A 25,633-nucleotide genomic window follows, 5' to 3' on the forward strand; every position below is an offset into this window, starting at 1 on the left:
TCCAAATTAACTGTGTCACTCTCCATCTTAATAAAGAATTCTACCATATTAAGGTCACTCTTCTCCAAGGGGCCTCGCATAACAAGATTGCTAATTAGTCACTTCTCATTACACATCACCCAGCCTAGGATGGCCAGCTCTCGAGTTGGTTCCTCGATATATTGGTCGAAAAAACCATCCCTAATACACTCCAGTAAATCCTCCTCCACCGCATTGCTACCAGTTTGGTTATCCCAATCAATATGTAGATTAAAGTCACCCATGATAACTGCTGTACCTTTATTGCGTACATCCCTTATTTCTTGTTTGATGCTGTCCCCAACCTCACTACTACTGTTTGGTGGTCTGTACACAACTCCCGCTAACGTTTTCTGCACTTTGGAATTCCGCAGCTCCACCCATACCGATTCCACATCATCCAGGCTAATGTCCATCCTTACTATTGCATTAATTTCCTCTTTAACCAGCAACGCCACCCCACCTCGTTTTCCTCTCTGTCTATCCTTCCGAAATGTTGAATACACCTGGATGTTGAGTTCCCAGCCTTGGTCACCCTGGAGCCATGGCTCCCTGATGCCAATTACATCAGATCCGTTAACTGCTGTCTGCGCAGTTAATTCGTCCACCTTATTCCGAATACTCCTCGCATTGAGGCACAGAGCTTTCAGGCTTGTCTTTTTAACACATTTTGCCCCTTTAGAATTTTTCTGTAATGTGGCCTTTTTTGTTTTTTGCCTTGGGTTTCTCTGCCCTCCACTTTTACTATTCTCCTTTCTATCTTTTGCTTCTGCCTCCATTTTACTTCCCTCTGTCTCCCTGCATAGGTTCCCATCCCCCTGCCATGTTCGCTTAACTCATACCCAACAGCACTAGCAAACACTCCCCCTCAGACATTGGTTCCGGTCCTGCCCAGGTGCAGACCGTTCGGTTTGTACTGGTCCCACCTCCCCCAGAACCGGTTCCAATGACCAAGGAATTTGAACCCCCTCCCTCGTCAAGCCACGTATTCATCTGAGCTATCCTACGATTCCTACTCTGACGGGCACGTGGCACTGGTAGCAATCCTGAGATTACTACCTTTGAGGTCCTACTTTTTAATTTAGCTCCGAGCTCCCTAAATTCGTCTCGTAGGACCTCATCCCGTTTTTTTTCTATATCATTGGTACCTATATGCACCACGACAACTGGCTGTTTACACTCCCTTTTCAGAATGTCCTGCACCCACTCCGAGACATCCTTGACCCTTGCACCAGGGAGGCAACATACCGTCCTGATGTTTCGGTTGCGGCCGCAGAAACGCCTATCTATTCCCCTTACAATCGAATCCCCTATAGCTCTCCCACTCTTTTTCCTGCCCTCCTGTGCAGCAGAGCCACCCACGGTGTCATGAACTTGGCTGCTGCTGCTCCCCCCTGATGAGTCATCCTCCTCAACAGTACCCAAAGCGGTGTATCGGTTTTGCAAGGGGATGACCGCAGGGGACCCCTGAACTATCTTCCTTGCACTGCTCTTCCTGCTGGTCACCTATTTACTATCTGGCTGTGTACCCGTCCTGACGTTCCAGGTCCCGAACTTCATTTTGAAGGGTGGAAGATGCCTGTGCGTGAGTTCTTTTAACGTGGGTGGCCGTTGCACACCAGCTACCTCACGAGCTTAGCAGAGCAAGGTCTTGGTGCAGTGGCAAGGGGATCCAAGACGACTGGAGAGCTGTAAGCCCGGCGCTGAGCAGCCCCTTCGGTGAGGCGATGAGAAAACGGAAGCCTGGCTAAGGGCAGGTATTGGGAAGGTTAGAGGTCCACATTGTGGGAGGAGGAGAGGTCAAATAGATCAAAGTTATCACAGCCATTGTGCACACCACGTGCGCAACAGAGACTCCGTCGTTGAATGGGGCCAGCAGACAGGACGTCACTGAAGGGGTAAAGGCCAGGATGTCGCCGGTGGAGTGAAGACCAGGACCTTGCCGGAGAGTTGCAGGCCCAAGCATCGTCGGAGGATTGCAGGCCCAAGCGTCGTCAGAGGGTTGCAGGCCCAAGCGTCGCTAGTGGGAGGGCTTCTGCGTGAGGGGGAGGAGTGAAGTTAAGACCAAAACCTGAGGTTGGAGCTGGTCAAAGGCTCACTGAAGTTAAGATCGCCGGAGCAGCTGAGTCGGCCAATGTGGAGCGAGAGTCCAGTTGGAGGGTCCTTGGTAGTAGAGAGAAGGTGAGTCGTGATTGGGGGATGGGAGTGGGCAGTGGACTCTTGCAGCACAGGTTTTCGAGATAGGAGGATACTTTGGGGGGGTCGAAGTTAGAGCCAGAAGGGGCTTAGACAGTGGAAGGGGAAGGGTGAGGGAGAGAGAGTTGAAGGATGGCAGTAGATGGCCAGAGGGAAGGATTGTTCGGGGAGAGCTCCCAAGGGCTCAGGGTTCCCAGCTTGACGGAGGTGCTCATATCCAGCTCATAGTCTGGATATGCAGGCAGGCGAAAACTGGCTATATCGTGCTTGCTCCTAATCTAACCACTTCACAAAAGAAAGTGGATTGCAACTCCCTTTTTAAATAGATATGAATCCACACATACACACATGCCTGAAACACGAGTCAAGAAGTTGGTCATTATCCCACCATTCACACTCTATCTTGACTAATGTTTTCCTAACTCCTGGCATTACCATTTGAATTTGGGCCACCATCCCTTTTGTGTCTTTAATCTCTCTTGTCTTCCAACCTATCACAGACCATCCCTTTTGTTCTTTCTTCCCCTCCCCCTTTCAATACTTGTTAAGAATCTGTTCTTTTTGAACACTCTCCAGGTCTGATGAAGGGTCATCGACCCAAAATGTTAACTCTACTTCCTCTCCACAGATGCTGCCTGACCTGCTGAGATTTCCAACATATTCTGTTTTATTCCAGATTCCAGCATCCGCAGTATTTTGCTTATGTATAAATTTAGGAGAGAGGTCTGCACTGGGGGAAGCACCAGGGCCTAGCGGGCTGCAGCATGGTGGAGGGCCAAGGGAACCTCAGATGCCATCTCTCCGGGGGGCGAGTGCGCAGCCGAGTCCTGCTGAGGAGAATTCAGACACGCCCATCGATGTTGAGGCTTATGACTAAAGGCTGGAGGCCATGCAATCGGAGCTATTAGTGACAATGCAAGGGGTGCCCGAGAGGCTGTCGCAATTGGTGAGGAGCATGGAAGAGTCCGCCTCCCGCAGTGTGGACAGCTCTGCGCACACCATGGAGACCATCATTGCGAGTGTGCAGACGATGGTGGAATCCCAGAGTGACCATGCGGATCTAGCTGCAATGACGCATCTCTTGGCAGTGGTAACCGCTGTCATTGCAGCACAGGCATGAGGGAACGAGCTTAGCTGTGCTTCTTTGGACAGGATTTCCGCTGCCCTGGATGCTCAGATATTCTGGGCAACAGCGCACGGAGCGTCTGACTGCTGTTGTCTCTGATGGCTTCCAGAGTGTGGCTGCTCTCATGCAGTCTCAGCTGGAGGCTATGTGAGATGTGACTGCTGCCATTATGGCTGGCTCCACCACGATCGACTGGGGGCCTAACGATGCCATCCCTCTCCGCCTACCTGTGCTCCAGCAGTAGGGTGCTGCCCCGGGGAGGGAGCGGGTGGTGGCTCTGGCTCCTCGGACCAGGAGACTGATGTGGGGTTTCCAGTTCACAGCAGCCTTGGGCCGATACCTGCCACTCCACAATTGCTGCCAACCATGGCTTCGCCCCAGCTACTTTCAACTAAAGGCGCACAGGAGGATGCGGCCCAGTCTGCAGCCGGCCCTTCCAGGACCAGAGCTGATCCAAGAAGGACATCTGTAGCTTCCTCTAAGACACTCAGCAGCCTTCCCAAAGCCATGATGCATTCACAGGGGAGACACTGCAGCGTAGGGATAGGTCTGCATAAGTGGAGTAATAAGGAGTTGCACATGGGTGATAATTAATTATGTGACTGTTTTGGAAACCCATTGTTTGAAATCTAATAAATCTTTATTTTGTATTTGGAACTTGTGATGAGGTCTCTAATTTTACTGTGTGGGAATGATGTGTGAGAGGACTCACAGGTTGGCCCATGGACAGGGCCAGATGCAGGCTCAACTGAGCAATGAGTTCTGTGAATTGCGCAGCTATAAGACGGCTTTGTGCTTCCTTGAAGGGTCACAATGGCGACTCCGCCTCCTACGTGGCTGCCCACCCACATCCTGTTCCTCCCCCTGTGCCTCCTCTTCCTTCTCCTCATGCCTCCTCCTCCTCCTCTTCCACAGGTGTCACTGCTGCCTCGTCCTCCAATGGCTGTACCCTCATAATGGCCAGGTTGTCGAGCATGCAGCACACCACCACGAATATGGAGACACACTCAGGCGAGTACTGCAGCACACCTTCTAAGTGGTCCAGGCAATGGAACCTCTGTTTGAGAATGCCAATAGTGTGTTCAATGATAGTCCTGGTGGCCATCAGACTCTCATTATACGCGAGCTGTGCAGCAGTTCTCGGGTTGTGCAGAGGAGTCATGAGCCAAGTGCTCAGCGCGTTGCCCTTATCACCAAGGAGCCAGCCGCAATCTTCATTGGGACAAGTGAAGAGGCGTGGCATACCTCTCTGGCGTAGTATGAAAGAGTCGCGGCTGCTACCAGGAAACCAGGCATTCACTTAAATAATCTTGTGGTTGTGATCGCAAACGAATTGAACATTGCGGTTTCTGAATTGCTTGGGAGTTTGTTGGGGTGGCCTGAGACTGACATGGATGCAGTCAATAACCCCCTGGACCCTGGGGAAGTCCGCAATACACAGGCACTCCAATTCCTTGTCCCTAATCATGGGGAATGTGATGTGGTCGACCCTCCTCCTATACAGAGCATCTGTGACCTCCCGTATCGATGTGTAGGCTGCAAATTGCGCGATGTTGCACATGTCCCAAGTGGCAGCTTGGAAGGACCCAGTCGCACACAAGTTCAGGGCGATAGTCACCTTGGATGCCATGTCCTCACCTGTGTCTGTGGCTCCAATATGCCTGCAGAAGACTGCAGAACTCCGTCACGACGTCTTCTCCCTGCTTCTCTCCTGCCTCCTCCAGCTCTGCAGGCTGCTGCTGCCCAGCATATGGCTCCGACGTAGGCTGTCCCGTGGCCTGCTGGCCCAGTATCAAGTTTGGGGGGTCCGTGTACCTAACTCTCCTCTTTACGGGACGCTCTTGCTGAGGGCCTTCCTGTGGCACCTCTCTTGCCTCCCCTGTCGCCATCTTCCTGGCCCTCTCCATGGTGGGCTGCAATGATAGCTGCGGCCCTTGCCCGCTGCCTCTGCAGCCGTTGCCCCCGGGCAGAGCAGGACACCAGTCGTCCTGGTTAATCCTTGGCACTGGATAAAGGCCTAGCTCTGTCAAGCCCGTATGGTGGCTGATGTGCAATGGACACCACATGTTAAAAAAATCCATGCACAGGCATCTTCCACCCCCTCAATTGGAGTTCAGGATTGGAACATCAAGTCCTTCATTGAAACATCTGTGAACATGTGGAAGCAAGTCATCCTCATTCGAGGGACCACCTATGATGATGATGATGATGATGATGCCCCTGGTGCTATCTTCTTCCCCATGCCTCGGCAGCTTGCACAATGTGCAGGAGACCTTGGCCTGCTAGCACTGCCCCCCATTTCAAAGCCTTCCACAAGACAAGCCTTCTCGAAGTGGTCTCCCTGTTCTGCAGGTTGAAGGTGCCTCCAGCACTCACAAAGCAGCATCCACTGTATCCTTGTACTGCTTGTGAAACAATGGGAAAAGGTTGTCAACACAAAATCGACACAAAGCAATATACCTTTGAGACACTCCGGCGGTGGTCATTTGAGGCCAAATATCTCAAACAAGACATTGCCGCAGGCGTTCTTCAATGCTCTAGTCCCAACCATTTTCAGCTGCTTCATCAATAACCTACCCTCCATCATAACGTCAGAGGTGGAGCTGTTCGCTAATGATTCAGTTCCATTCGCAATTCCTCAGATAATGAAGCAGTCCATACCCGCATGCAGCAAGATCCTACACAACATCCAGATTTGGCCTGACAAGTGGCAAGTAACATTCGTGCCACACAGTTCCATCTTCACCAACAAGAGACAGCATAACCATCTTCCCCTGACAGTCAATGGTATTACCATTGCCGAGTCCACCACCATCAACATCCTGGGGTCACCAATGACTAGAAACTGAACTGCACCAGCCACAGAAATGCCATGGGTCAAGTCAGAGGCTGGGTATTCAGCAGTGAGTGGTTCGCCACCTGACTCCCCAAAGCCTTGTCAACTGACAAGGCACAAGTCAGGAGTGTCTACACTTACCTGGATAATGTTAGAAGTCAACCTCCTTTCTCCTCTGGTTCACAACAACACGTTTCAAGCAAGCACGAGACTTCGTACTGGAGTATACGGAACAGACTTTATTGTTACACAGTAGAGGTGATCAGCCTTAACTGTATACAGAGAGTGGCTTTTCGGTTTCTGAACAGCCCTCTGAGATACTGTTGAAAAACATTATCCACAATATGTTGGCTATAACACGGAAAAAGTCATAGATAAGACTGTATCTATCTATTCCAAAACCATTTGAAAACAGACTATTCATGTAAACAGTCGTAATTTGTTTACTTCAAAATTACATCACTTAAGCAAGACTTCCTGACATACAGTCCATAAACTCTTTTAAGAAACAGTTTTACCAACTTCTATCTGTAACTAATGGATGCATTACCCCTGTTTTATTACCCTAAAACTAAAGTTACATTTTATTACTCACACTTATTTCCTTACACAAGCACTTTACATATCATAAGACAGCCATGCTTTCTCCTCACATAACTTCAAGTCATCCTGTTTATAATGGAAAGCCTGTTGCTTCAAGACACAAAGAAATTTGACTGTTAACCCTTAAACCCTTAACTCCCCAGGATATCCAACATACGTCTCTCCAGGCTATCCAACAGATGTGTGCTGCTGCAACAGCATTCAAGAGCCGCAACACCATCCAGCACAAAGCAGTACGCTTGATCGGCACATCATCCACTCCCTGCACCATTGGTGCAACCATGACTGCAGTGTGTACTATCTACAGGATTGGACATATATTGCCATTTCTTCATTGTCATTGGGTCAAAATCCTGGAACTCACTAACTAACAGCATTGTGGGAACACCTTTACCACATGAACTGCAGTGGTTCAAGAAGCAACCTTGGCAAGAGCAGCTAGGGATGGTCAATAAATGCTAGCATTGACAGTGATGTCCACATCCCAAGAATTAATTTGTTAAATACTCCTCCCAACTGGCTTGATTTCCACAAGTGCAAGGTGCCATTTATGCTACTCATAAGGAGCTTGAGCACTGAGGTTGTACGCAGAACTGGGAGATTCGCAAACTGAGTGATTTGCAAGCAAAGTGGGGAATTTTGTGATCGCAGGAATTCAGTGGAGAGCAGGAAGGTGGTGGAGAAGTCTGACTGAAAAGGAAGAGTGGAGCTACAGAACCCAAGGTCTCTAAGTTAATAGATGCGAGAGGAGTGGCCGAAGAGTTCAGAGTGAGCGCGAGTGTCAGTGACATCATCACAAGGGAAGGAGCTGATTGGTGAGTAGTTGGTGATTGTTTTTTTTTCAGTCTTAAGTTTATTTCTATTAAGTTGCTTAGAAAAAGAAATGAAGTTAATTAATAGTCGAATAAATAAAGGCATGGCAATGCAGCTCAGTCCAGCGGAATGCACATCCTGTGCTATGTGGGAACTCTAGGACACTTCCACTGCCTGAAAGGGTGGTAGACGCAGACTCAATCACTGCTTTCAAAAGGGAGTTGGATAAGTACATGAACGAAAAAAATTTGCAGGGAAAAGGCGGGGTAGTGGGACAAGCACAGACTTATCGGGCCAAATGTCCTTCTTCCATGCTGTAATTATTCTATGATTCTATGATTCAAAGGGCCTCGGCTGAAATTCCCATCAACTTCATCAAAGAAAGAAAGCCTTGCATTTATATATCTTTCTAGACCACCGGACATCCAATGAAGTACTTTTTGAAGTGTAGTCAGTATTATAATGTAGGAAACACAGCAGCCACTTGCACACAGCGAGCTCTTACAATGACCTGATAATGATCAGATAATCCGTTTTTAGTGGTGTTGATTAAGGAATAAATATTGGCCAGGACACCGGGGATAACTCACCTGCTATTCTTCAAAATTGTGCCATGGGATCTTTTACATCCACCTGAGGGAGCAGACGGGGGCCTTGGTTTACCATCTCATAAGAAAGATGGCACCTTCATCAGCACAGCACTCCCTCAGGACTACACTGGAGTGTTAGCCGAGATCTTTGTGCTCAAGCATATGGATTGAGACTTGACCCACAACGTTCTGACTCAGGCGAGGGTGCTACCAACTGAGCCACAGCTGACACAGTAACATGAAACCATTTATTCCTTGAATGTCCAGATAGTGAGTGGTGCTGGTCACTTAAGAATCCATGTTAATGCATGCTACCCACAGAGTATCCACGTTTTATTCGCAAGTATTCCAGGACACCTGCAGTGCTCTACCACAGCAATGTGAAAGGAGTACTGATAGGTGACTGAGGGGATACCTGCTTCAGCCTTGGCTGATGGCTCTTCACTGACATCCAAAAACAAAGACTGAAAATAAATTCAATGATCCCTTGATCAGAATTCTTGTCCCGTTTCCACACCTGGACAGGTATGAGGAAGCCCTGAAATATAGTCAGCACGTGTTATCAGGCAGGATATCACCTTCCAAAGGAACAAAGGGTCTCCTATTTTCCCAACCCTTTAAGGTGCATATTGTACTGCAGCAGTGATTGGCAAGACTTGAGGGAAGGGTGCCTTAGAAAACTGAAGGCTTCTATACAAAAATGTGGAAATATAAAGAGAAATAAAACTATTTAAGATATTCAATAAGATAACAGATTTTGGGGAGGTCCCAGCAGATTGGAAAACTGCAAATTTAACGCCCCTATTTAAAAAAGGAGGCAGACAAAGAGCAGGAAACTATAGACCAGTTAGCCTAACATCTGTGATTGGGAAAATGTTGGAGTCCATTATCAAAGCAGCAGTAACAGGACATTTGGAAAAGCAAATTTCGGTCAGGCAGATTCAGCATAGATATATGAAGGGGAAGTCATGTTTGACAAATTTGCTGGAATTATTTGAGGATTTAACAAATAGGGTAGATGAAGGGGAATCAGTGGATGTGGTGTAATTGGACTTCCAGAAGGCATTTGACAAGGTGCCACATGAAAGGTTACTGCACAAGATAAAAGTTCACGGGGTTGGGGGTAATATATTAGCATGGATAGAGGATTGGCTAACTAACAGAGAACAGAGAAATGATTCATTCTTGGGTTGGCAATCAGTAACAAGTGGGGTGCCGCAGGGATCAGTACTGGGACCCCGACTATTAACGACTTGGAAGAGGGTACCGAGTGCACCATAGCCAAGTTTGCTGACGATACAAAGATGGGAGGAAAAGCAATGTGTGAGGAGGACACAAAAAATCTGCAAAAGGACATAGACAGGCTAAGTGAGTGGGCAAAAATTTGGCAGATGAAGTGTAATGTTGGAAAATGTGAGGTCATGAACTTCGGCAGAAAAAATCAAAGAGCAAGTTATTATTTAAATGGAGAAAAATTACAAAGTGCTGCAGCACAGCGGGACCTGGGGGTACTTGTGCATGAAACACAAAAGAATAGTATGCAGGTACAGCAAGTGACCAGGAAGGCCAATGGAATCTTGACCTTTATTGCAAAGGGGATGGAGTATAAAAGTATGGAAGTCTTGCTAGTTATACAGGGCACTGGTGAGGCGACACCTGGAATATTGCGTGCAGTTTTGGTTTCCATATTTACGAAAGGATATGCTTGCTTTGGAGGCAGTTCAAAGAAAGTTCACTAGGTTGATTCCGGAGATGAGGGGGTTGACTTATGAGGAAAGGTTGAGTAGGTTGGGCCTCTACTCATTGGAATTCAGAAGAAACAGAGGTGAGCTTATTGAAACGTATAAGATTATGAGAGGGCTTGACAAGATGGGTACAGAGAGGATGTTTCCACTGATGGGGAGACTAGAACTAGAGGGCATAATCTTAGAATAAGGGGCAGCCCATTTAATACTGAGATGAGGAGAAATTTCTTCTTTCAGAGGGTTGTAAATCTGTGGAATTCGCTGCCTCAAATAGCTGTGGAAGCTGGGACATTGAATAAATTTAAGACAGAAATAGACAGTTTCATAAGCTATCAGGGAATAAAGGGTATGGGGAGCGGGCAGGGAAATGGACCTGAGTCCATGATCGGATTAGCCATGATCGGATTAAACAGCGGAGTAGGCTCGAGGGGCCGTATGGCCTACTCCTGCTCCTATTTCTTATGCTCTTATGTTCTTATAAGTAGAGAAATGCTCACTGCCAAAAACCTAAGGGGAGAAATTGAGTATTGTCCCATTTGGGGGCTGTAACAGTCGGAAGGCACGAGATTTAATGCCAGGCGCAGAAGTCTCGACCCTCTCCAGAAATCCGGGTTACCGCCACTGGAAGGAAGTGGAGCGCTAAATCAAGCGCTCCACTTCCTTCCTGGGGCGCTAACGGGACGGACGCCTCAGCACTGGATTGTTCAGTGCTACTGCGTCCAATGGGCTCTTCCCTCACTGCAAGGGAAGGACCCAGACTGCCTACTCTGCAGAAGAAAAGAGACCTACCTGGACCACTGTGGAGCAGGGGTGCCGCGCGATCAGCCCGGGCACTCAACCAGAGTGCCAGGCTGAGCAATCACTACCAGGACCCCACAAAGAAAATGGAGCAGCAGCAGGAAAACTCCGGTAAGTTTATTCTGTAAATTTCATCGCCCACCTTACCTTTAATTTTTGCCCAGGTAGCAGCCAACAGCCTGATCCACGTTTCCTACAGCTGTCAGTGCTCGGCACTGCTGCAGAGGGCGAAAGTGAATTTTGAGGCCGGGGCACCAACGGGGTGATGCGCACGGCGATTACGTCACAGATCTCCGGGCGCAGGAGATCGAGGCGCAAAGCTGTAGCGCCGCCAGTAAAACCCCTGCCCAATATGGCAGAAGTCATTGTCTGTGTCGCGCCCGGGCAGTAAGGCATTTGTGCCCTGTTAGCAGCCTCCAGGGGTGCTAAGGGGAATGCTAATGCAGTGAATTTCTAGTCCTACTAGACTTAAACAGTGACTGAAACAACAAAAGCATTGCTTGAAAAAACACGCCAAAGCAGACCAGGCTTGTTCAACTGTCATATACCCAATTTATATGCGTGAAATATGCACAAGACTGGAGTCTTGCCCTCATAAATTTTAATCTGGAGACTCCTTGCACACTTAAAATCACACTTTCGAGAACTGGATACACCATAAATCAGGTGCAGAGAACCCCAACATCCACTTGTAAAATTCGCCCTATAATATATAAACTTTTCAGCTGACAACATTTCCTTAAGAAAACTTACCGGATCAGAATTGTAGAGTGGCTGACAGACTTTTTCCAACGCCTGCAAAAACTTTACATTGTCCTTTGCTTCATTAGCTGCATCAGTGATTTGAGAATCCAGCTCTAGCCACATCTACAAAGAAAAAGGGTAAAACAGATCAGCCTTCTTCATGCTCCACAGTCCTCTGGGGTAGAGAATTCCAAAGGTTCACCACCCTTTGAGTGAAAAAGTTTGTCCTCATCGCAGTCCTAAATGACTGCACTCTTAATATAAGATTCTGACCCTTGGTGCTAGACTCCTCAGCCAGAGGAAACATCCTCCCCGCATCTACCCTGTCAAGCCCTGTAAGTATTTTGTATGTTTCAATGGGATTACCTCTCATTCTTCTAAACACTATAGAATATAGGCCTAGTCTACTCAATCTTTCCTTATAGGACAACCCTCCCATCCCAGGAATCAGTTTGGTGAACCTTCGCTGCACTCCCTTAATAGCAAGTATATCCTTCCTTAGGTAAGGAGACACAAACTGTACACAATACTCCAGGTACAGTCTCACCAAGGCCCTATATAAATCAAGTAAGATATCTTGACTCTTATACTCAAATCCTCTTGTAATAAAGGCCAACATACCATTTGTTTTCTTAATTGCTTGTTGTACCTGCATGCTGATTTTCAGTGATTTGTGTACAAGGACACGCAGATGCCTTTGAACACCAACATTTCCCAATCTGTCACCATTTAAAAAATGGAACTAACTATTTGTACTGCACTTCTTTTGACCGACAGGCGACAAGTCCCGCCCTGTCAAGGTCCAGCCCCCTCCCGGCCGAATCTATCCTGGTGGTGCCACAAGCAGGACCTGAGGCTCCGACTTTCCCCCACCCCGCCCCTGAACTTAAGGAAAGGTAACTTCGACGGTATGAGGCATGAATTGGCTAGAATAGACTGGCAAAGGATACTTAAAGGGTTGACGGTGGATAAGCAATGGCAAACATTTAAAGATCACATGGATGAACTTCAGCCTGTCTGGAGTAAAAATAAAATGGGGAAGGTGGCTCAACCGTAGCTACCAAGGGAAATTAAGGATAGTGTTGAAACCAAGGAAGAGGCATATAAATTGGCGAGAAAAAGCAACATACTTGAGGACTGGGAGAAATTTAGAAGTCAACAGAGGAGGACTAAGGGTTTAATTAAGAGGAGGAAAATAGAGTACGAGAGGAAGCTTGCAGGGAACATAAAAACTGACTGCAAAAGCTTCTTAAATATGTGAAGAGAAAAAGATTAGTGAAGACAAACGTAGGTCCCTTGAAGTCGTATTCAGGTGAATTTATAATGCGGAACAAAGAAATGGCAGACCAATTGAACAAATACTATGGTTCTGTCTTCACGAAGGAAGACACAAATAACCTTCCGAATGTACTAGGGGACAGTGGGTCTAGTGAGAAGGAGGAAATGAAGGATATCCTTATTAGGCGGGAAATTGTGTTAGGGAAATTGATGGGATTGAAGGCCGATAAATCCCCGGGGCCTGATAGTCTGCATCCCAGAGTACGTAAGGAAGTGGCCCTAGAAATAGTGGATGCATTGGTGATCATTTTCCAACAGTCTATCAACTCTGGATCAGTTCCTATGGACTGGAGGGGTAGCAAATGTAACACCACTTTTTTAAAAAGGAGGGAGAGAAAACGCGTAATTATAGACCGGTTAGCCTGACATCAGTAGTGGGGAAAATGTTGGAATCAATCATTAAGGATGAACTAGCAGCGCATTTGGAAAGCAGTGACAGGATCGTTCCAAGTCAGCATGGATTTATGAAAGGGAAATCATGCTTGACGAATCTTCTGGAAATTTTTGAGGATGTAACTCGCAGAGTGGACAAGGGAGAACCAGTGGATGTGGTTCAAAAGGTCCCACACAAGAGATTGGTGTGCAAAATCAAAGCGCATGGTATTAGGGGTAATGTACTGACGTGGATAGAGAACTGGTTGGCAGACACGAAACAGAGAGTCGGGATAAATGGGCCCTTTACAGAATGGCAGGCAGTGACTAGTGGAGTGCCACAGGGCTCAGTGCTGGGACCCCAGCTCTTTACAATATACATCAACGATTTAGATGAAGGAATTGAGTGCAACATTTCCAAGTTTGCAGATGACACTAAACAGGGTGGCGGTGTGAGCTGTGAGGGTGATGCTAGGAGGCTGCAGGATGACTTGGACAGATTAGGTGAGTGGGCAAATGCATAGCGGATGCAGTATAATGTGGATAAATGTGAGGTTATTCACTTTGGGGGCAAAAACGCGAAGACAGAATATTATCTGAATGGCGGCAGATTAGGAAAAGGGGAGCTGCAACGAGACCTGGTTCATCAGTCATTGAATGTTGGCATGCAGGTACAGCAGGCGGTGAAGAAAGCAAATGGTATGTTGGCCTTCATAGCTAGGGGATTTGAATATAGGAGCAGGGAGGTCTTACTGCAGTTGAATGGGGCCTTAGTGAGGCCTCACCTCGAATATTGTGTTAAGTTTTGGTCTCCTAATCTGAGGAAGGACGTTCTTGCTACTGAGGGAGTGCAGCGAAGGTTCACCAGACTGATTCCAGGGATGGCTGGACTGTCATATGAGGAGAGACTGGATCAACTGGGCCTTTATTCACTGGAGTTTAGAAGGATGAGAGGGGATCTCATAGAAACGTATAAGATTCTGACGGGACTGGTCAAGTTAGATGTGGGTAGAATGTTCCCGATGTTGGGGAAGTCCAGAACCAGGGGACATAGTCTTAGGATAAGGGGTAGGCCATTTAGGACTGAGATGAGGAGAAACTTCTTCACTCAGAGAGTTGTTAATCTGTGGAATTCCCTGCCGCAGAGAGTTGTTGATGCCAGTTCACTGGATATATTCAAGAGGGAGTTAGATTTAGCCCGTACGGCTAAGTGGATCAAGGGATCTGGAGAGAAAGCAAGAAAGGGGTACTGAGGTAAATGATCAGCCATGATCTTATTGAATGGTGGTGCAGGCTCGATGGGCTGAATGGCCAACTCCTGCACCTATTTTCTATGTTTCTATGATTGATATCAGGCTAACTGGTCTATAGTGCCCTGTTTTCTCTCTCCCTCCTTTCTTAAATAGCGAGGTTACATTAGCCACCTTACAATCTGCGGGAACTATTCTAGAATCTATGGAATTTTGGAAGATGACAACCAATGCAGCTACAATTTCTATAGCCACCTCTTTCAAAACCCTAGGACTAGGCCATCAGGTCCAGGGGATTTATCGGCTTTCAGTCCCATTAATTTCTCCAGTTCTATTTTTTTACTAATACTAATTTCTTTCAGTTCCACATTCTCGCTCGAATTTTGGTGCTCCACTATTTCCGGAAGGTTTTTCGTGTTTTCTTCCGTGAAGACAGACACGAAATATTTGTTTAATTTATCTGCCATTTCCTTATTCCCCATAATTTCTCCTGTCTCCACCTGTAGGGGACACATATATACTTTCGCTAATCCTTTCCTATTTACATACCTATAGAAGCTTTTATGGTCTGTTTTTATGTCTCTCGTTGTTATACTATCATATTCTATTTTCCCTTCTGTTGTTCATGTAAACGTGTATTTACTCTGTACAGCCAGCAGAGGGCTCATCCCCTGGAGTCCCAAGGGATTATGGGTATTTAAGGAGCCCTCACAGGTTGGAGAGGCACTCTGAAGACCTGCAATAAAAGACTAAGGTCACAATTTACTTTGAGCTCACAGTGCTCGGTCTGACTCTTTCTCCATACTGAGCAACTGGTGACAAGATACAGATAGCAAACGCAAATATGCAGAGAACAGTGGGCATCCTGGAGAAATTCTCGGAGGGAGATGATTGGGAAACTTTTGTGGAGCGACTCGACCAATACTTCGCAGCCAACGAGCTAGATGGAGAAGAGAACGCTGCCAAATGAAGGCCGATCCTCCTCACCGTCTGTGGGGCACCAATGTATGGCCTCATGAAAAATCTGCTTATTCCATCGGAACCCATGGAAAAATATTATGATGATTTGTGCGCACTGGTCCGAGAGCATTTGAACCCGAAGGAAAGCGTTGTGATGGCGAGGTACCAGTTCTACACCTACAAAAGGTCTGAAGGCCAGTAAGTGACAAGTTATGTCACCGAGCTAAGACGCCTTGCAGGTATTGCGAATTTGAAGGACATTTGGAGCACATGCTCAGAGGCTTTCTCGTACTTGGCATTGGCCACGAAACCATACCTCGTGAACTTTTGACTGTAGAGACCCCAACCTTGAGTAAAGCCATAGCGATAGCCCAGGGCATTCATTGCAACCAGTGACAATACTAAGCAAATCTCTCAGCACACAAGTGCTGCTGCAAGTACTGTGAACAAAGTGATGATGTTTTCAAATCGCAAAGTACAGGGCAGGTCACACATGCCTGCAGCTGCACGTCCGCAGATGTCTCAGAGTCCACCATCAAGGGTGATGAATGCAGGGCCATTAACACCTCACTGGCGCTGCATGGGTGATCATCGTTTCCATTCATGCCGATTCAAAGGGTACGTTTGGAAGGGCTAAGGAACAATGGGACACCTCCAACGTATGTGCGGGCGAGCTGCAAATCCTGTTAAACCTACAAACCACCATGTTGCCACGGAGGATCACGACGAACCAGAGCCTGAGACCGAGGAGGCAGAGGTACATCGGGTGCACACATTCACCACAAATTGTCCCCCGATAATGCTGAATGTTGAACTAAATGGACTCCCGGTGTCAAAGGAGCTGGACACGGGCACGAGCCAGTCCATCATGGGCAAAAAGACTTTCGAGAAATTGTGGTGCAGCAAGGCCTCAAGGCCAGTCTTAACTCCAATTCGCATGAAACTAAGAACTTGCACAAAGGAACTGATTCCCGTAATCGGCAGTGCTACTGCAAAGGTCTCCTACGATGGAGCGGTGCACAAGCTATCATTCTGGGTGGTACCGGGTGATGGTTCCACGCTGCTCGGCAGGAGCTGGCTGGGAAAGATACACTGGAACTGGGATGACATCCGAGCGCTATCACCCGCTGACGACACTTCGTGTGCCCAGGTCTTAAACAAGATTCCTTTGCTGTTCGAACCAGGCATCAGGAAATTCCAAGGAGCAAAAGTGCAGATCCACCTAATTCCGGAGGCGCGACTCATCCATCATAAGGCGAGAGCAGTACCGTACATGATGAGAGAAAGGGTGGAGATCGAGCTAGACCGGGCAAAGAGAGGGCATCATCTCACCGATCGAGTTCAACGAGTGGGCCAATCCTATTGTCCCAGTCCTCAAGGGAGACGGCACCATCAGAATCTATGGCGATGACAAAGTAACTATCAATTTTTACTCCCTGCAGGACCAATACCCATTACCAAAGGTCGATGACCTCTTTGCAACACTGGCGAGAGGAAAGACGTTCATGAAGCTGGATTTGACTTCAGCCAACATGACGCAGGAACTGGAGGAATCATCGAAGCGCCTCACCTGCATCAACAAGCACAAAGGTCTTTTCATTTATAACAGGTGCCCGTTTGGAATTCGATCAGCGGCGGCAATATTCCAGAGAAACATGGAAAGCTTACTGAAGTTGGTCCTGCGCACGGTGGTCTTCCAGGACGACATCTTGGTTACAGGTCGAGACACAGTCAAGCATCTGCAGAACCTGGAGGAGGATCTTAGTCAACTCAACCGCGTGGGGCTCAGGTTAAAATGTTCGACGTGCGTTTTCCTGGTGCCTGAAGTGGAGTTCTTGGGGTGGAGGATCGCGGCGGACAGCATCAGGCCCACCGATTCAAAGACGGAGGCAATCGAGAACGCACCGAGGCCACAGAACGTGATGGAGCTGCGGTCGTTTCTAGGACTCCTGAACTATTTTGGGAAATTCTTACCGGGTCTCAGCACACTGTTAAAACCACTGCACGTCTTACTGCATAAAGGGGATGAATGGGCATGGGGCAAAAGCCTTGAAAATGCCTTTGTAAAAGCTAGAAAATTGTTATGCTCAAACAAATTGCTTGTGTTGTATGTAAGCCTTTGGTACAAGCATGTGATGCGTCGTCATATGGCATCGGGTATGTATTGCAACAAGCTAATGATTTGGAGAAATTGCAACCGGTTGCTTATGCATCCAGGAGTCTGTTGAAGGCTGAGAGAGCCTATAGCATGATTGAAAAAGAAGCGTTAGCATGTGTCTATGGGGTAAAGAAAATGCATCAATAGCTGTCTGGGTTAAAATTTGAATTGGAAACTGACCATAACCACTCATCTCCCTGTTTTCCGAAAGTAAGGTGATAAATACTAATGCATCGGCCCGCATCCAGAGATACGCGCTCACGTTGTCCGTATATGACTACGCCATCCGCCACAGGCCAGGCACAGAAAACTGCGCCAATGCTCTCAATAGGCTGCCATTGCCCACCACGGGGGTGGAAATGGCGCAGCCCACAGATCTAGCCATGGATATGAAAGCATTTGAAAGTGAGCAATCACCCGTCACTGCCCGGCAGAACAAAACCTGGACGAGCCAGGACCCCATATTGTCCCGAGTCAAAAACTGTGTGCTTCACGTGAGCTGCTCCAGTGTCCCAGTGGAGATGCAGGAAGAGATAAAGCTGTTTCAGTGGCACAAGGATGAAATGTCTATCCAGGCAGACTGCCTTCTGTGGGGCAATCGAGTAGGGCTTCCAAAGAAGGGCAGAGAAACCTTCATCAGTGACCTCCACAGTACCCACCCAGGCATCATAATGATGAAAGCGTTAGCCAGATCCCACGTGTGGTGGCCCAGTATCGATGCAGACTTAGAGTCCTGCATTCACAAATGTAATACGAAGGAGGGAGAGGGAAAACAGGGAATTATAGACCGGTCAGCCTGACCTCAGTAGTGGGTAAAATGATGGAATCAATTAATAAGGATGTCATAGCAGCACATTTGGAAAGAGATGACATGATACGTCCAAGTCAGCATGGATTTGTGAAAGGGAAATCATGCTTGACAAATCTTCTGGAATTTTTTGAGGATGTTTCCAGTAGAGTGGACAAGGGAGAACCAGTTGATGTGGTATATTTGGACTTTCAGAAGGCTTTCGACAAGGTCCCACACAAGAGATTAATGTGCAAAGTTAAAGCACATGGGATTGGGGGTCGTGTGCTGACATGGATTGAGAACTGGTTGTCAGACAGGAAGCAAAGAGTAGGAGTAAATGGGTACTTTTCAGAATGGCAGGCAGTGACTAGTGGGGTACCGCAAGGTTCTGTGCTGGGGCCTCAGCTGTTTACACTGTACATTAATGATTTAGACGAGGGGATTAAATGTAGTATCTCCAAATTTGCGGATGACACTAAGTTGGGTGGCAGTGTGAGCTGCGAGGAGGATGCTATGAGGCTGCAGAGTGACTTGGATAGGTTAGGTGAGTGGGCAAATGCATGGCAGATGAAGTATAATGTGGATAAATGTGAGGTTATCCACTTTGGTGGTAAAAACAGAGAGACAGACTATTATCTGAATGGTGACAGATTAGGAAAAGGGGAGGTGCAACGAGACCTGGGTGTCATGGTACATCAGTCATTGAAGGTTGGCATGCAGGTACAGCAGGCGGTTAAGAAAGCAAATGGCATGTTGGCCTTCATAGCGAGGGGATTTGAGTACAGGGGCAAGGAGGTGTTGCTACAGTTGTACAGGGCCTTGGTGAGGCCACACCTGGAGTATTGTGTACAGTTTTGGTCTCCTAACTTGAGGAAGGACATTCTTGCAATTAAGGGAGTGCAGCGAAGGTTCACCAGACTGATTCCCGGGATGGTGGGACTGACCTATCAAGAAAGACTGGATCAACTGGGCTTGTATTCACTGGAGTTCAAAAGAATGAGAGGGGACCTCATAGAAACGTTTAAAATTCTGATGGGTTTAGACAGGTTAGATGCAGGAAGAATGTTCCCAATGTTTGGGAAGTCCAGAACCAGGGGTCACAGTCTAAGGATAAGAGGTAAGCCATTTAGGACCGAGATGAGGAGAAACCTCTTCACTCAGAGAGTGGTGAACCTGTGGAATTCTCTACCACAGAAAGTTGTTGAGGCCAATTAACTAAATATATTCAAAAGGGAGTTAGATGAAGTCCTTACTACTAGGGGGATCAAGGGGTATGGCGAGAAAGCAGGAATGGGGTACTGAAGTTGCATGTTCAGCCATGAACTCATTGAATGGCGGTGCAGGCTAGAAGGGCCGAATGGCCTACTCCTGCACCTACTTTCTATGTTTCTATGTTTCTATGTGCTCGCAGATAAGCAATGCACCCAGGGAGACGCCGCTAAGTTTATGGTCTTGGCCCTCCAAACCGTGGTCTAGGGTACATGTCGACTATGCAGGCCCGCTGTTGGGAAAAATGTTCCTTGTGGTTGCAAATGCGTGCTCCAAATGGATTGAATGTGATATAATGTCGGCTAGCATGTCCGATGCCAATATTGAAAGCCTGCAGGCCATGTTTGCCACACACGGCCTACGCGATGTCCTGTTTTACCAGTGCTGAGTTCAAAGAATTCATGACCCACAACGGGATCAAACATGTCACATCTGCCCTGTTTAAACAAGCATCCAATGGTCAGGCAGAGAGAGCAGTGCAAACCATCAAGCAGGGCTTGAAGAGGGTAACGGAAGGTTCACTACAAACTCGCCTATCCCGAGTCCTGTTCAGCTACTGCACGAGACGTTATTCGCTCACTGAGATCCCATCTGCTGAACTGCTCATGAAAAGAGCACTTAAGACAAGGCTCTCGCTAGTTCACCCTGATCTACATGAACAGGTAGAGAGCAGGCGGCTTCATCAAATACATACCATGATAGTGCAAATGTGTCACACGAGATTGAAACTAATGATCCTGTATTTGTATTTAATTATGGACAATGTCCCAAATGGCTTCCTGGCACTGTCATGGTCAAAGAGGGAAGCAGGGTGTTTCGGGTCAAACTTTCAAATGGACTCATTCACCGGAAACACTTGGACCAAATCAAACTCAGATTCACGGACTATCCTGAGCAACCCACCTTGGACCCTACCTTCTTTGACCCCCCAACATACATACCAGTGGCAACCGGCACTGCGATTGGCCACGAAACAGAACCCATCATCCACAGCAGCCCAGCAGGACCCACCACACCAGGCAGCCCAGTAAGGCCAACTGCACAGCAGCCCAGCAAGGGCCCAACAGTTGATTCACCAATACCAGTCTTCACACCGAGACGATCAACCAGAGCAAGCAGGGCCCCAGATCGACTCACCTTGTAAATACTTACACTGTTGACTTTGAGGTGGGGGTGGGTGGGGGGAGTGTTGTTTCTATGTAAACTTGTATTTACTCTATACTGCCACTAGAGGGCTCATCCCCTGGAGTCCCAAGTGATCCCATAATCCCTTGGGAGCACAGGTATTTAAGGAGGCCTCACAGGTTGGAGAGGCACTCTAGAGATCTGCATAAAAGACTAAGATAACACTTTACTTTGAGCTCACAGTGTTCAGTCTGACTCTTTCTCCATACTTAACACCTTCCTTTATCAATTTCTTGGTCCTCTTTTGCTGAATTCTAAAATCCTCCCAATTCACAGGCTTACTGCTCTTCTTGGCAACATTATGGGCTCTATTTTCACCATCATTGGGCGCCGTTTTTTTGATGACCTGATTTTTTGGGAGTAATCATGAATTTGCAACTTTCTTCAAAATTTTTATGCCAGCAGCGACTGTCAGCGCCGGATATTTTGTATGGAAGATTTTTTGGTGCCGGTCTGGTTGAAAACTGGATTCTGCGCCGTTTTGGCCATTTAAGCGATTTTCCCCAACACCCATTTTTTTTAAGGGCGGCACAGAGTGGCCAGAAAAACCTTATGTTATCTTAAAAAAATCGACACTCAGGTCTATATCGGAGCTGTTTCTTTGCAGTTTCGTCTTGCTCATAAAGATAGTTTATAATGATCATGGTAAAGTACGTTCCTTTTTCATCTCTTTACATTTAAGGTTACTTGTTTTGCTGTTCGCTTCCCCGCTCCTAGTCCCACTGCAACCCTGGGCCAAAAGGACCCCCCACCCCCCTCTGCAACTCCGGGCCAAAAGGATCCCCACCCCTGCTCCTGCTGAAAACCTGGGCTGAATGCTCCCCCCCGGCCACAACCCCGGGTCGAATGCCCCCGCCCCCCTCGCTCCCGGTCCTGCTGCAATCCCGGGCTGAATGTGCTCCCCCCTCCGCCCCCGCCCCCTCCACCCGGCTCCTGCTGCAACCCTGGGCCGAATGACCCCCCCCTCCCACCCTGCTCCCCTGCCGCTGCAAGCCCTGTTGGTGCAACTTCAAATCGAAGAGGGAGCTTCAGCCCTCAGTGTGTCTCTCGTTACCCTGGCAACCTCCCTCAGTGTGTCTCTCGTTACCCTGGCAATCTCTGCTTTTGGTGCACACTTGAAGTTCCACCCCCACATTTAATTTCAGGTACCACAGTGCCAAAATGAAATTTAACTTCGGCGAAAGTTGCAACATTTTTTTCAGTACAATCAGGTACAAAATAAATCAGTTGTTAATCCTCATGGGCGCCAAAAATCAGCAAAAAGGAAAATTGAGCCCCATAAGCCTCTTCCTTTTATCTAATACTAACTTTAATTTATTTTGTAACCCACGGCTGAACCACTTTTCCTGTGGGCTTTTTGTGCCTTAAAGGAATATATGTTTGTTGTAAATTATGTATTAATTTTTTTAATGCTAGCCATTTCTTGTCTACCGTCATGTAGTTTCCCAATCTACCTTAGCCAACTCTCCCCTCATACCGATGTACTTTCCTTTGTTTAGATTTAAAACCTTAATTTCGGATTTAACTAAATCACTTTCAAACTTAATGTAAAATTCGATCATATTATGGTCACTCTTCCCTCAGGGCACCTTTACTACAAGGTTATTAATGAACCCTTTCTCATTGCACGATACTCGATCTAAAATAGCCTGTTCTCTGGTTGGATCCTAACATACTGACCTAGAAAATCATAAGAACATAAGAATTAGGAACAGGAGTAGGCCATCTAGCCCCTCGAGCCTGCTCCGCCATTCAATAAGATCATGGCTGATCTGGTCGTGGACTCAGCTCCACTTATCCGCCCTCTCCCCGTAACCCTTAATTCTCTTATTGGTTAAAAATCTATCTATCTGTGACTTGAATACATTCAATGAGCTAGCCTGAATTGTTTCCTTGGGCAGAGAATTCCACAGATTCACAACCCTCTGGGAGAAGAAATTCCTTCTCAACTCGGTTTTAAATTGGCTCCCCCGTATTTTGAAGCTGTGCCCCCCAGTTCTAGTCTCCCCGACCAGTGGAAACAACTTCTCTGCCTCTATCTTGTCTATCCCTTTCATGATTTTAAATGTTTCTATAAGATCACCCCTCATCCTTCTGAACTCCAACGAGTAAAGACCCAGTCTACTCAATCTATCATCATAAGGTAACCCCCTCATGTCCGGAATCAGCCTAGTGAATCGTCTCTGTACCCGCTCCAAAGCTAATATATCCTTCCTTAAGTAAGGTGACCAAAACTGCATGCAGTACTCCAGGTGCGGCCTCACCAATACCCTGTACAGTTGCAGCAGGACCTCCCTGCTTTTGTACTCCATCCCTCTCGCAATGAAGGTCAACATTCCATTCGCCTTCCTGATTACCTGCTGCACCTGCAAACTAACTTTTTGGGATTCATGCACAAGGACCCCCAGGTCCCTCTGCAGCGCAGCATGTTGTAATTTCTCCCATTCAAATACTATTCCCTTTTACTGTTTTTTTTCCCAAGGTGGATGACCTCACATTTTCCGACATTGTATTCCATCTGCCAAACCTTAGCCCATTCGCTGAACCTATCCAAATCTCTTTGCAGCCTCTCTGTGTCCTCTGCACAACCCGCTTTCCCACTAATCTTTGTGTCATCTGCAAATTTTGTTACACTACACTCTGTCCCCTCTTCCAGGTCATCTATGTATATTGTAAACAGTTGTGGTCCCAGCACCGATTCCTGTGGCACACCACTAACCACCGATTTCCAACCCAAAAAGGACCCATTTATCCCGACTCTCTGCTTTCTATTAGCCAGCCAATTCTCGATCCATGCTAATACATTTCCTCTGACTCCGCTTACCTTTATCTTCTGCAGTAACCTTTTGTGTGGCACCTTATCAAATGCCTTTTGGAAATCCAAATACACCACATCCATCGGTACACCTCTATCCACCATGCTCGTTATATCCTCAAAGAATTCCAGTAAATGATTTTCCCTTCATGAATCCATGCTGCATCTGCTTGATTGCACTATTCCTATCTAGATGTCCCGCTATTTCTTCCTTATTTGATGCGCCAGGACATTGGTTCCAGCCCAGTTCAATTGGAACCCGTCCCAAAGGAACAGCTCCCTCTTTCCCCAATACTGGTGCCTGTACCCCATGAAGCAAAACACCTGCCTCCCACGCCATTCTTTGAGCCATGCATTTAAATTTCTAATCTGCTTATCGGTAATCACTATACCAATTGGTTCATGGCTCGGGCAATAATCCAGGGATTATTACCTTTTGAGGATCTGCTTTTCAATTTTGACCCCAAGTCCTCAAACTCTTTCAGCAGAACCTCATTCCTAGTTCTACCTATGTCGTTGGTTCCTACGTGGACCATGACAACTGGATCCCACTCCAAGTTCTTCTTCAGCCATGAGGAGATGTTTTTAACTCTGGCACCGGGATAGGCATTTAGGTGTTTTCTGCAATGTTCATGTAAAGTTTCTGTTAATGTGCTGTCAAACATTGACCTCTTTATTTTAAACATTTCCATTCTTGGAGAGATTTTTGTTCACCTTTGGAAGTGGCTTAAGTGAGTTGCAGTGAATGGTGAGACATAACGGTACCCCTCGCAATGGTGGTGAGCGTGAAAGGAATGGTTTGGGCATTGTAGGGATGCATTATGGTGTTGGTGTGAAGTGGTGTCAACCTGCCACATCATGTTGGGTGTACAGCATCAAGTGAAGTAAATCTGGCCATGGTGAGGCCATCCCGGTTGCCTCCTGGGCAGCAATGTGGTCGGGTGTTGCTACCCTGTGTCCTGTGAAGCATCAGTTGATTGTATAGAAGATTGATGTTATGTTGGTGCTGCTGGTGTGCCTGGTGCTGCCGGTCTTGGGGCTGATCATGGTGGGATTCTAAAGATCAAGGTGAGAGAGTATAAACAGTACCCATGCTGATGGAATGGATGGCAGATGAAGTTGAGATGACAAAAGCATTCTATCTCCGTGAGAGAGGTTGCACAGGTTGTTTCAATGAGGTGACACTGGATAGATGCTACAAAGATGGGTGAGAAAGCAAATTGTGAGGAGGACACAAAAAATATGCAAAGGGATGGATTTTCCATATTTTATGCATGCTTAATGCCCACTTAATGTCCATTTTACCCCTGAAATGACATATAACGCCCATATATTGCCCATTTAGCCACAAAATGGAAACTGACGGGCACATGTGTGTAACGCCAGGATAAAATAATACCACCCGCCCACTTTTTTGGGAATCATCAGAATGGGCGAAATCAACGGCCATAATATCGCCCAGCATTACTTTCCGCACGGAATTAACGCCGAGATTCAATAGTACCGCCAGCCCATTTTTTTTGTCGTAAAGAGCACATTTGGCGAAACTAATGCCCAGGAGATCGCCCATCGTCACTTTCAACACCTCGCACACATAATGCCCACAATATCGCTCACCCAAAAAATCGCCCGGAAAAGTGGAACTGTTCTGAACTAAAGCCAATGGTGTGGCTGCCATTTTTAAAATCGCAGGTCGCTTCATTCAAAAGGATGCTTCAACTTCGGGGGAGTTTGGATTGACTCTGAAGTTCTTCTCAGGCGACTCTAGACTATTGGGGTTTATTCTAGGTGTATTTTAGTGAGGAAATTATTGCTTATGATCAATCGCTATTATACTTTCATTGCAATGGGGCCAGCCATTTTTCAGCCTGCATCGATTAATAAGCAGATGCTGCAGAGGGCAGATGACTCAATGTGTGATGCACATCATTAAGTGCCCAATTTAAGACGTGCAAGAATGAGGAGAGCCAGACCATATACACCCCGCACGTACAGGGAAAAGCGGTCTTACCTCGACGTGTCTGACC

The 25,633-nt window shown here is 47.1% G+C and overlaps 1 protein-coding gene across 1 annotated transcript in view; it reads right to left on the bottom strand.

Moving 5' to 3' along the window:
* Positions 1-25,633, bottom strand: part of LOC139267485 (dynein axonemal heavy chain 8-like) — a 2,569,686-nt gene that overhangs the window by 2,027,648 nt on the left and 516,405 nt on the right. The window contains exon 9 of the mRNA XM_070885867.1: positions 11,479-11,592. Coding sequence (XP_070741968.1) covers positions 11,479-11,592 — 114 coding nt within the window. The remainder of the gene's footprint in view (positions 1-11,478; positions 11,593-25,633) is intronic.

This window comes from Pristiophorus japonicus, chromosome 7 (assembly GCF_044704955.1).
Source record: "Pristiophorus japonicus isolate sPriJap1 chromosome 7, sPriJap1.hap1, whole genome shotgun sequence".
In the NCBI taxonomy this organism is placed as follows: domain Eukaryota; kingdom Metazoa; phylum Chordata; class Chondrichthyes; family Pristiophoridae; genus Pristiophorus; species Pristiophorus japonicus.